General features: G+C 31.1%; 1 protein-coding gene across 1 annotated transcript in view; it reads right to left on the bottom strand.

Annotated features, from left to right (window-relative positions):
- Positions 1-13562, bottom strand: part of LOC115883718 — a 97098-nt gene that overhangs the window by 42081 nt on the left and 41455 nt on the right. The window contains exon 3 of the mRNA XM_030902118.1: positions 6837-7090. Within this exon, the coding sequence (XP_030757978.1) occupies positions 6837-7084 (248 nt within the window). The 5' untranslated portion in view covers positions 7085-7090. The remainder of the gene's footprint in view (positions 1-6836; positions 7091-13562) is intronic.

Here is a 13562-nt window from a genome sequence, read left to right as displayed (position 1 = left end):
CAGATACAAGATACTTTTCAAAGGTATTTGAAATAATATGTATTTTTTATTAAATTGTACTGAAGCTGTGGTTGGTTCCTTGTGAAACATCGTTGAAATATTAGTATTTTAATAAAGCACGCTTTTAGATGTTTCAAAAAAATACTAGAAAATTTCAATAATTGTAACAAATATTTAAAAACTAACAGTAAAGAGAAAAATATCATACAGTCTATAACCAAGAAAATAAATGATAACAATTTAATAATTACAAAAGCCGATAAGGGCAACACTATAACAATTCTTACAAAAACAGAATATGATAAGAAAATAGCTGATATTTTAAATAGTGGAGATTTTACTAAAATTTCTGATCCAACATGTAATTTTCAAAAACAAATTCTTTCTATTTTAAAAAATAACAAATCTATATTACCTAATAACAATGAATACTATGCCAAAATAATGAATCCTTCACCCCCATTACTCTATGGTTTACTAAAATTACATAAAGACAATAATCCAGTTAGACCAGTCGTCTCGTACATAAATGCTCCCTCTTATAAATTATGTCAAATACTAGCTAAAACACTTCCTTCCATGATCAATTTTCAATCAAAATTTGCCATAAAGAATTCTTTTGAGTTGCTAGATAATTTGAAAAATATTGAAGTTCCACATAATGCAACACTCGTTTCTTTCGATGTCAAAAGCCTGTTCACTTCTATCCCAACCCATGAATTGTCCTCTATTATTTATGAACTAATTGATAAATCTAATCTTAATATAATAGTAAAATCAGATTTAATAACAATAATTGAAACTTGTTTAGAACAAAACTATTTTCAGTATAACAATGAAATATTTAAACAGAAAGATGGGTTACCGATGGGTTCCCCAATTTCACCGTTATTCGCAGAAATATTTATGGCAGATTTTGAAAAGAAGCTATTTAAAAACAAGAGTAGTTTAATATCAAAAATAAATTATTGGGCAAGATATGTAGATGACATTTTTTGTATTTGGTCAGGCACCGAGAGAAATTTAAACAGTTTTTTAACATTATTAAATTCAATTAACCCGAGAATACAATTTACTATTGAAAAAGGTATTAATACCATCAATTTTCTTGATGTTACAATTATAAAACAGTCTAATAGATTACAATTTGATATTTACAGAAAACCCACTACCACAGACACTGTATACATAGTCAATCACACCAATCCTGGCAAATCAAAATGTCACCCTTTCATAGTTTAATTCATAGATTGGTAATGTTTCCACTGAGCCCAGAGAATTTTAAAAAAGAGTTAAATATTATTAAACAAATCGCCATCAACAAAGGATATAAGTGTTCCCTTATTGATAATATGCTAAAGAAAAAACAAAAGAAAATATTAATGAAAAAATTTTATTCCGCTAATTCTAAAGACAATAACAATTATCGACTTTTAAACTACATTCCTAATTTAACTAACAAAATATTAAATAATCTCAATAAAATAGGATGTAAAATTATTAACGTAAATAAAAGAAATTTAGGTCAAATTTTATTAAATAATAAAGACAAAACTAATGTCAAAAATAAGTCGGGTGTATATAGAGTGGATTGCAATGATTGTGATGCCGTGTACATAGGCCAAACAGGTAGAAATTTAGATATAAGGATTAAAGAACATGTAAAGTCTATTAATAATCTCCAGCAAAGTTCTGGTCTTGCAACTCATTGTATAGTAAATAATCACAAAATTAATGAAAACTCAATTAAGTTACTACACAGAGAAACAAAAGGTAGACGCTTAAATTACATTGAACAGTTAGAAATACTAAAATCTGTTAAAAACGAAAATAATGTTAACGACCAACAAGGATTTCTAAATTCTCTCTACATTTTTTATTACCCCTATTGTAAACTCTCTGAACCACCCCCATAGCAAATATATATATATATATATATATATATATATATATATAATATATATATATATATATATATATATATATATATTAATATATATATATATATATATATATAGGTATAATATATATCACAATATTTATATATATATATATAGTATATATATATATATATATAATATATATAATATATATTTATATATATATATATATATATAGATAGATAGAATATATATATATATATATATACATATATACATATATATATATATATATATGTATATATATATATATATATATACTATATATATATATATATATATATATATATATATATATATATATATATATATATATATATATATATATATATATATATATATATATATATATATATATATATATATATATATATATATATATATGGTTAGTTACTGTGATTAGACGATTAGTTCTTAAAAAACTCTTGAAAAAGGCCTAACAAGCCGAAACATATATGTAGAGTTAAAGTTACTCTTATTAAAAGTTTTTTGAAACATCTAAAAGCGTGCTTTATTAAAATACTAATGTATTTTTTAAATAATTTTATTAAAATAAAATACATTTTGAAAGAAAACATTTCATTTTTATTTTTAAGGGTTTGGCTTATTTAGCTTATTACATTAATAATAATTATGAAAAAGAATCGTGTAAATCTGGGAAAATATATTTTAAATCTTTTATTTTGCAAATTGGACAAATAAAAGACTTAAGTAAAATTAATCCTTGAAAAACAATGTATCACTTATTTTTCTTAAATGTGGTCTGATTAATAATTCCTTCGAAAGGAAAAAGTTGCACCACGGAAGCGGAACTCAGCAAACAGGTGTAAGTATATTTTAAAAATATTTTTTTAATTATTGTAGGATATGGCGCCTATACAGATTAAAATCTTTAAATTTTCACTTAAAGATACTTCAAAATTCTTCTTTTCTTTCAATCTTAGTCTGCGGTTGTTGTTTTTTGTATACCGGGTGCGTCTCGAAATTGACTCACCCCTATAACTTTTTAATTTTTTTACATAAAAAACGAGATTGGATATATGTTAGTATATGACATAAATTAGGATTGATTGACTATTCAGTTGTTTTTGGCCACTTCCTGTTTCACCGGAAATTACTAAAACTTTTGATTTTTAAATGGCACCTTGGTATATTTCTACTTTATTTGATAGAAAATGACACTCTGAGTAGAATGATACATCATATGTCAACTTTTGACATTTTCGTCCAAAAAACATTATATTTTAAATTTCGATCTAGAGGTTCTGTTAAAAACACTAATTTTTAAACAAGGAGCCTTGGAAAAATAGATTTGATCGTCTAATGTTTTTCGTGTCTTGTCCTGGCCGGTCCAAAAGATGCCAAAATCGTATTTTTAATCGAAAATATCAAAAGATGACATATGTCATAAAGTAGAAATATACCGAGGGTGCCATTTAAAAATCAAAAGTTGTAGTAATTTCCGGTGAAACAGGAAGTGACCAAAAACAATTGAATACGTCAATTAATCCTAATTTATGTCGTATACTAACTTACCAAATTTCGTTTATTTTTCTGAAAAATAAACAAGTTATAGGGGTGAGCCACTTTTGATACGCACCCGGTATATAGAGTTATGAGAAATATAATTCCAACTTCGGAAGTCTCGTTCTGGTATAAGTAATCTTTGAAAATATTAGTATTTAGTTTCAAGCAGTTGCATTATTTTTCTATAAGAATTTAAGAAAACTTTCTTTTCTTTTTCACAATCAATTATTTCGTGCACAATCAGTTTATGATCAAATACAGTTTTGTGGGCTTTAAAATGAGGTTCAGCGAGTGATTGAGATGCATTCTTTTGAATTGCTCTAATGAGAAAATTCTACGATTCTGCTACCATTTTCCGTATATTATTATACACATTCAATTGGGAAAATGAAAATCACCAAAAGATTGATATATTTTCCCACTACTGTTAATAAATTAATTTAACTAATGAGACAAACTTATAAGCTTTTTTTTTGGATGATAAGGATATCGATATATAATTTTAGTGTACATCAGCCATTAATAACAAATAAAAGGGCAGTAGAAAAAGTGCGATTTTGAGCTGTCAGTCTAAAACTGTCAATTTTGCTGGCTCGTGACCCAAAACAGTTTGTTTAGAGAAAATTTATAAAAACAAGAATTATAGAAAGAAAGGTAATTTACAAAAACTTGAATTATAAGTAAAATACCGCGAACAAATCAGATTTATATTTTTTTTATTTTATTTTGTTTAAGATTTTTCCACGAAAATGAATTCAAAGTCAGGACAAAGATTAAGGAAGGAGCATATCAAAAATCTTAGATCCACCGCGAAGGGACTCAAATATGGCCGACTTAAATTCCGGGTTATCAGTGCCGTTCTAATTTTATTTAAAAAGTGTAAAACTATGATGTAGGGTAGACGTGGGGTAGACTCAATAATTTGTTGTTTTATTTTACGTTGTGAATAAATGTTGGTAGTCAAAAAACTCCCCGACACCAATTTTCACTTGACGTTACCTCAGAAATTTTTGGAAAAAATCGAAATAAATATGAATATATATACACTGTATCTCCGAAACTAAGCATTTTAGAACATACAGTTATACGAAGGTTTTTACTTATTTTTATCTGCAGAATATGCTGCCGAGGTTTCCGGAATACAGTTCGGACCACCCTGTATTGAATTCTTATTTGCTCTGGTTATAGACTACCATAATATGTGTCTTTATCGCCTTACAGACTTTGTATGGCTTCTGCTATCTTTGAACAAGCTACATATTCGCTTAAAACATATATTTCGTTGTCTTTAAAAGGAACCCAAGTAGCATTTGGACGTTATCTAACGTCGGGTATACGTCGCGTTCAATAAACCCGACGTCGGGTACCAATGTCGGTTCGACCGCCTGACGACCCTTATTTGCACCTAAATGGGGAATACAGATTCGGGTCGCCTCGACGTCGGTATCTGACCTAATAGGGAATGTAATTCTACCAATTACCAACGTCATATTACGTTGGATTTTAGTCACTTAAAATTCGTCGCTAAGCACTTACATTACGTTTGGTTTCATATTCGCTACCAAGAATACATAAAAACCTAACCAAACTACCTAATTACAAATGGATTCATAATCACTCCTCGAATAGAACTATAAGTGCCTACCTAATTTCATATTATAATAATTCTGAATCATTAATCCAGACATCAGTTTTGTCAACGGAAGTCACTTTTTTGATATATCTGATTAAAATACTCCGGAAAACAACGAGCGCCTTCAAAAGTAGGTAATGAGTAGGATTTATGAAATAAAAATATCTATAAAAAAGTAACTTGCAAAATATATTTTTTATTTTCTAGCTGGTTTAATCATAAAATTGTACTGTGGTTCCCCCCAAACTCAACCTTCTCAATATTATTCTACTAGAAATCGGAATGTGAATATAAATTTTAAAAACAAAAAATGATTTTAAAATGGCTGACAATCGGATACCTGTTAAGAATGGCGGATTTCTGTGTCCGACTTAATATGAACTACCAATATACCAATTCCGACCGGGTCTCCAACATTAGTCGTCTCACTCGACCGAAGTCATCAAACCGGACGACCGGCAATCGTATTATGACGTATATAATTCCAACGTACGCCACGTAACCTCACTTTGCGTATCAGTGATTTGTGGATGTGTGCAACTATATTTTAGTTATTGTTTTCTCTTTAAAACAATGGGCAGCTACTTTTTTAAGATAGTATATACAAAATTTAAAAGAATTGGAACCAGTACCTCACATGTGGGAGGAGGATGGGGTCTGCTGGTTTCCTAAGCTAAAAAATGAAATTAAGTTGCACCAGTGTAATGCAGTATCTCTTCCGGATAAAAAGCATTCGTGGGTGGAGGGAAGACATCACTACTACTATTATTATTTTGCAAAAGCCTCGACCTCTTTCTGTAAAATGTAGATGAATGTCTAAATGTCTTTTTAGTGTTTTTTTAGGCATAATAAAAAAAATTAAGTTTGTTTACAAAAACTTTTTATTAGGTTATGTTCATGATGTTTATTAGGCCGCAAATGCTACTTAATGGGTTGTATTTACGGACGTAAATAGAGATACGTAAATTAGGTTAAATATATGAACATAAAATACAACAAAATATAATTGGACGTTACTTTAGGGATTATCAGTGAGACGTATCCTATTCGGACAACGGGTAGACGTCGGGCTAGTTCAAGTATAGGTACGTCGTGCAAGCCAACGTTGGAACGACGTTGGGAAATTAATAAAAATGGTACGTTGTTATTTTGTACGTCGACAGATCGTTGGATTTACCGACTCGGATTCCTCCCCCCCCCCCTTCTTTGTTAAAGTCACAACCCCTTAAGTACAAGCCATATGATATTATTAATTTACTTTGTCACAAACGACTCTGGAGTATGTACTTTGAAAAACTCAAGCCCCTCCCCCCCCCCATCGCGAATCCTGGATTCGCCCCTATACCCACGAAATTTGGTCGCGATCTGTCGACATCAACTTTTGACGTTTCTTACGTCAAAATTAATTTGTACAGTGACACTTATCACACACACGAACGGTCAAGTTGGCCTTGGGCCAATCTATCGACATACCAACTTACTAAAAATATCTCCGTTATATTATAATAATATATTGAATAATATAATGCAGTATCGTATTCTGTCAAAACGTCAGTCCTTATTATTTTCGAATAATATAATACATATGGCTGACATTGTGTTTTGAAAAAAATATCAAATGTGTCACATCGTGTCCTAACAAATTTAATATTTCAACCGTTGTAGCAATACTGTATTATTATTTAGTTAATATACCTATAGCTATTATCTATACACTATTAGATATAATAAGTTACCTTGAAAATCCCGGATCAAACTGCAATTGAGGTTCCAAATAAGCATAAGGCACCAGCTGTGGATTAAGCTGGGGTCTTAAATAGAATTGGTTTACTTCAGGTTGTGCTTCAACTATTTCATTTTCTCTTGAAATTGCTGCAGGCGCAGCTGTGGTGGTTTCTTTTGCTTGTGCTGGTTCGGTTGTCGTTGAGTTTTGTGCCGATACGGTATATAGAACTGTTACCACAAATCCAAGATGAATTATCATTTTAATCTAAAATAATAAATTTTAAAGTAATTAGTTAAAATGAATAAATGAAGGAATTTTATTTATTTCGATGTTTTCTGTTCTAATTTTATAGTAATAGATTTAGCCTTACGTGCCCACCCAACCATTAAGATGAAAGGAATGATTAAGAAAAATTGAGTACCTATATTACTACATTACAGGCTGTCCCATATGTGTTATAGGGTTTCTCGTATAGGTACTATATGCAGAGTTGCAACTAGGCAGTTTCAAAATGATTTAAATCTTAAGTCAATTTTAACATAAAGTTTAAATGATTTAAATCTTAAGTCTTTGACTTAAATACTTTTCTTTCCAGTCAAGTCATTTTCGTAAAGACTTAAATCAATCTAATGTAATTTAAGTCATTTTCTAACCCAGTATTAATAAAATATAATGTACAGGTTGGGTCAAATTCGACGCTTTTAAAGGGAAACACCCTTTTCTATAGGAGATAGACCAAAACTAATATCTGTGTCTGGAGCTCAATTTTTATCAAAAACATGATGGTGATAACCGCACATCGATATCTGTTACCGTTTCGGAGTTACGGGGTGTTTTTCAAAAATGTGCATTTTTAACAAATCGCTGTAACTTTTTTGCTATAGGAAATTTTGTATTTCTAAGAAAACATTTCCAAATCACCTTTTTACGTAGAATTTAATGGTTTAAATATAATAATTTAATAATAGAACTCGAAAACCTATTTTTTCAGCAAGACGAGGCACCGCCTCAGAACGCTGAAGTTATCAGCAAATTTTTGCAGCCAATTTCAAGAATAATTTAATAGCTAACCAAGATCCCAGCCGTTGGCCGTCGAGGTTGCCGGACTTGCATCTGGATCTAATCCTATGGATATCTCTGCGGAAGAATAAAGGTTCTTATTTTTAATTTGCCCGTATAATTTACACAAGAATTGGAAGTACTTAGCAGTTATTAGAGGATATCTTTTACTCCCACTGAGTTAATAAATTCCGCCAGAAATGTTCAAAAAACGGCCCCGTCTTTCCGTAACAGAAGATGGTCGATATGTCGAAGACCTGTAGCAAAATTTCATGTCTTGCTTTTCTATTTATTTTCATTGTTATTAGATATAGTTTAAATATGTTGATGTTGGTTAAATATAATTTAAATTTTTATAAAATTCTGCATCTCTCATTGCAAATATTATTTTCGTTTTAATTGATGCTTTGATGCAAATTTTTATAAACTCTACAGGCCCGGCAATGGATCTCTAGGCATAGGAATTACATGCATTGGAATGAAACGCCTATAAAAAGTCTATGCTTAAACAGAGATGGACAACAACTTCCCCGCTTCCACTTCCACTACGACTGTCTACTTAGACAAACTCCAATAAGATAAAAAATTTTGGAAATTCCGCCACCTCCCATCCACTCATGATACCCATCTGCCTGCCCTTTATTTATCGCCATTATTTTATTTCCCTTCCCGCGCCTCCGCACCTCGCTATTCCGATTCCGGTCAGTTCATCACAGAGTTGCCAGGTCTACCAGTTTCGTCTGTAAGCTACCGATCTACCGATTTAAAGAAAAATCTAACGATATGTTCAACTGAGTCTTTAGTTTTTACAATAGAAGCACTTTTAAAAAGCTGACTTATTTGACTAAAAATTAAGCGACTGCCGCGTTGGAATCTGTATAATCTGACTTTATTATTGTTTCATTAAATTTTATTTAGTAATAACACACATACAGGTCATCGTTCTGTCTAGTTGCAGAGTTACAGAGATATTCCTAAAAATCCTTATTACTCCTTATTAGGCGCGGTATTGGCGACATGCCCGAAGAAGTTGATATCTTTGAAAAGATTTTATTTCATTCATCTACTAAAGTTGAACCCATATTTTCCCCAAAAATGTAAACAAAAACAAAATTTAAGTTAAGAAACAACCTAAATTCGGACAAATATTTTAGTGATTTTCCCGTCAAAAAAAATATATTAATATGAAAAAAGAGTTGAGAGTTGCTACAGCTTTCCCATTGAAATGAAATTAATTTTAGATATCACTGATCAAAATTTGTACAAAGGTAAAAAGTGACTGCTACACTAATTTGTGACTGCTATCCCTACTTGTTATAGTTTTATATGTTTTTATTAATATATTAATATTATTTAATTCAATATTTTTTTTAATATCAAATAATATACCTAGCTATTTCTAATTCTTGTTATATTTATTATATTTGTATTTTATTTGAGTGATCTATTATTACGACACATAGGAATGCTAATTTTGGACTTAAATATTATATTTTATTTCGTTTCTGTACTTTTAATTTTTGTTGAAGATCTACCGAGAATTTTGTTCTCGTATGGAATTATAATCTAACCAACCCGGCAACCCTGTTCGGCTACTCCTTATAAAGTTTTTTTCGGCCTAATTCCTTTGTCACAGCCGCGGCTTTGTCAAGCGCCGCCGCCGACCGACTGTGTCGGGGCGACTGCTAGGAAGATCGTACAGTATTGCCATTTCATAGAATTGCACTTGCTATTTTAGAAATGATTTCAAAGTTTTGCATGTTACTTTTCGTTTTAGAAAGAAGTTATGTGCCTAGAGAAAACATTCTTAAAATTGTTTCGTACTTTATTTAATATTTCATTAAGTAGGCAAGATAATGGGATTAGAAGATTTAGGATTTTGACAAGCCAACATAATTTCGATTTAATTGAATGGCAACACTGTCCGTCCTGTTTCTATTTTTTCGATTCTGTTCTATTAGTAGGCGGTAGCCCCCACACAAGCGTCTTAAAGACCGCCCGGCGCCCCCTCTCGCAGGGGCTCTCTCGTCGTATCACTTCTATGATCACTTCCCTATACGATGGTAGGGAAAAGACACTTTATCCGTCTCTGTTGCACTGCAGTGTATTTTGCAGCCTTACCATCTTTTTTATTGCATTGAAAACTTCCTATTGCTAATACCTTTCATGTTTGAGTGGTGGGGAGAGTGACCTCGTCTCGCTTGTCCCCTTTAAATTTTCGTAATTTTTTTTCGCGGGAAATTTAAAATAGGCTATTATTAAAACTTGCCTGTATAGCTTATAAATAGTTACTGTATGGGTAAAGAAATAAATAGAAACAGAAAAAAAATGAGTTTTCTAAATATTATATAAAATAAATTATAATTAGAAACATATTTGTCGGGGAATAAAGATAATAAAAGCAATATTTTGTATATCGTTTGTAAACAAGATAAAGTGACCAAGTCGATTTGTAAGAAATGTTTATTTACGTGTATTTTTTTTTTTTTACATATGGACTTGAACAAGTGTAAAATCACAATGTGGAGTTTATGTACAAAAAAATAGTTGCTCATTTTTTTTTGTAAAAATATATTACAAGCTTCTAACCATGTCTTCGATCTTAGTTTAATAACTTCTTTAAGTCTTCTTTCTTAGTTTAATCACTTTTCAGGACCCTTTGGAAAAGAGTGAAATATTATGTTTGTCGAAGAATAAGACCTATTTTTGCAGTCTTTGTAAGCACACACATTGCCACCATCTCGTCTTTTCCTGCTACTCGTGTCCTGTTCAGTATTCATATTTAACAATATTTACAAATTAGTGCGCAACAAAAACGATACTAAAATTAAACCTTAAAAACTCTCAGAACGATAAGATATCGAAAAACTCTGAAAACACACTTTAAAAAGGCAAAAATGCAAGAAAACAACTAATCAGATTTGTTTATGTTTAAGCTTGATTAGCACAGCTGATTAGCGTCCTAAAATCATAGGATAGGTTATATTTTAGATTAGATCAAATACGCCGTTGTCAGATTTTGAGATTTTATCTGTTTATCTTTGAAATCGATCAACTTAAGTCATTCTGTTTCTTTGATATTATCAGTACATTGCGAAAAAAGAACCTAAACCAACCTAAACTAAAAATTTATATTTCCGTATTAACATACGTTACTTATATCCTTATTATATTATTAATTTATTTTCAGAAAATCTTGTTTATTTTTCAAAGAAATATACTTGGCAACAGACAAAATGGGACTTCATGGGACCTTTAAATTTTAATATATCTGCGTCTCTCTCGCGAAATTCGACTTCTTTGTTCACTGTCGTCTCTTGTCTTATCTACTCTTTGGCCTTACCATCTTTTTTATTGCATTGAAAACCTCCTATTGCTAATATTCCTTTGCCAGCAGTGTATATCTCAAAGAAGAATCGAGCAAAATATCAAGTGTGCTATATTTTTGGATAGGTAATTTTAAATTATTTTCAATAAATTAAAAATATACAGTGTCCCATATAAAAAATCAAATTTTCTGTATATAAGTCTTAAATTATTAATTTTAAAAAAACTATACTTAAACCATTAAATTCTACGTAAAAAGCTGCTTTGGAAATGTTTTCATAGAAATACAAAATTTTTCATAGCAAAAAAGTTACAGCCCTACTTTACAGTAATACACTTTGTTAATGGTCAAGCTTTCGGAATTTATTTATTCCATCCTCAGGACTTCAACGTGGTAAAAAAACCTCTAAAAACTACATTAAAAATAGGCTTAAAGGAAACATTGAAGACTCCACTGTAAAATCATCACTGACCAGTCGACCTCATTAAGGGCTATTTTGGGGCGATTAAACCGCCTGATTATTAATTAAAATTGAGCGCATTTCAATTGCGTCTCAATTTAAGGCATGGAGGCGCACAGCAATTGACCATCGTCAATTGACAATGTAGTTTTTAGAGAAGGTTTTTTACCACGTTGATGTCCTAAGGATGAAATAAGTAAATTCCGAAAGCTTGACCATTAACAAAGTATATGAATTCTAGTCCAAACCCTTCCGACTGCAACCCCACTAGTTCCTAGATTTTCTTTCTCAATAGTCAGTCGATACTACTGTCTGCTTGTAGAATTAATATAATTAAAGTAAATATGCTATTTTTCGTTTTATTTAAAGATATTCGTATATTTAATGCAATAATCATAAAATTAAATTGAATCATTTATTTTTATATTTAAAATCTATGAATGAAAGTTAAAAATTATAAAATAATAAAACCTTTTCTTAACAGAAATAAAATTGCACCTTTTTAAACGGTTTTATTTAGCTCGACCCGTACGGTATTTATTTATTTGTTTGTTTATTTGGGTCAAAATTAGAAATTGAAATTTAAGTACCTTCCTGTTGTCAGATTGATCTGAAATTTGGTACACACCTTTAGTTCCGATGACAATACAACATAGTAATATCAATAACATTGTAAATCTAAGATGACCGCCGGTACAAAATGGCGGATTTCATATTTTTCCACAACCCCCTCAATATGGGTATCAAATGAAAGGGCTACACTAGTAGAATACTGTGATTATGACAAAATTTAAAATCCAAGATGGACGTCGTTACAAAATGGCGTATTAGGTGAGGGCATGAGTAGTCGTGTCCAGAACAGTTGTGTTCAAGATTGTGTGACGTTAGAAGGACAGATAAAAAAAATAGGTGATTAGATGTACCTATGTAGTTAGCGGTAGCTTTACCACCCAAGTTAAGGTAATAGGTTAAAACGTGCTGAGGACTGTATGGCATTAGGGTGGCTAAAAATGTAATGTCGCAAGCGTTTTCCCCTCAAGATTGGGCGCCTCTTGTTGTATATTATAGCCTTGCCCCCTCTACTGAAACTCTGGGGGGGTCGACCGTTAAAATGTTCATTACTCGTGGGAACAACATGGAAACAATAAATAAAAAAACAAACAAAAATAAAAACGAAACTGCTACACAACGAAAAAGAAGGCTCGAAAAGGCGAAAGAAAAGTATAGAACGAAACGTGCAAAAGAAAGTGAAAATGAAACCTATAGTCGACTACAGAAACGAAGAGAACGGTTAGTAACAGAAACACCTGAGCAACATGATGCCAGGTTAATAGCACAACGTGAGAGACAAAGGCAGCTGGTAGAGTCAGAAACACCTGAGCGTCATGAGTCTAGGCTGGCATCACAACGAGACAGACAAAGAGAGTTGTTAGCGTCAGAAACACCTGAGCGTCATGAGTCTAGGCTGGCATCACAACGAGAGAGACAAAGGAGAGAGTTGTTAGCGTCAGAAACACCTGAGCGTCAGATTGTAATAAATGATCAGGTAAAAACCATGTAATAATGATGCAGTAAATGAATTAAATAGAATGCGGAATATTCGGTAGGCATTTCCGTTAAATATTAAAAACTAGAAAATAAAAATCGGTAAAAACGTTTAAGTTAAACGGTTTTATCTTATGTGCACTGAAAACTAGAAAATAATAATAACAATTAGGTATATTGAACTTCTAGTTCAGAAATATTTTAGTACTAGGCAGAATAGCTTTTAGGCATATTAGACTAAAATAAAAACGTGGGGCCCATTAACTATTGCTGTAATACTTTCTTCTATACTAAGTGTGGATTCGACTTACTATAATCGTAACTGGAGATTTTGACAATCAACA

Source organism: Sitophilus oryzae, unplaced genomic scaffold (genome assembly GCF_002938485.1).
Source record: "Sitophilus oryzae breed Bouriz unplaced genomic scaffold, Soryzae_2.0 scaffold_1977_pilon_pilon, whole genome shotgun sequence".
In the NCBI taxonomy this organism is placed as follows: Eukaryota; Metazoa; Arthropoda; class Insecta; order Coleoptera; family Curculionidae; genus Sitophilus; species Sitophilus oryzae.
Note: the sequence above shows the minus strand (reverse complement) of the source record. Positions and strands in the feature narration are given on the sequence as shown.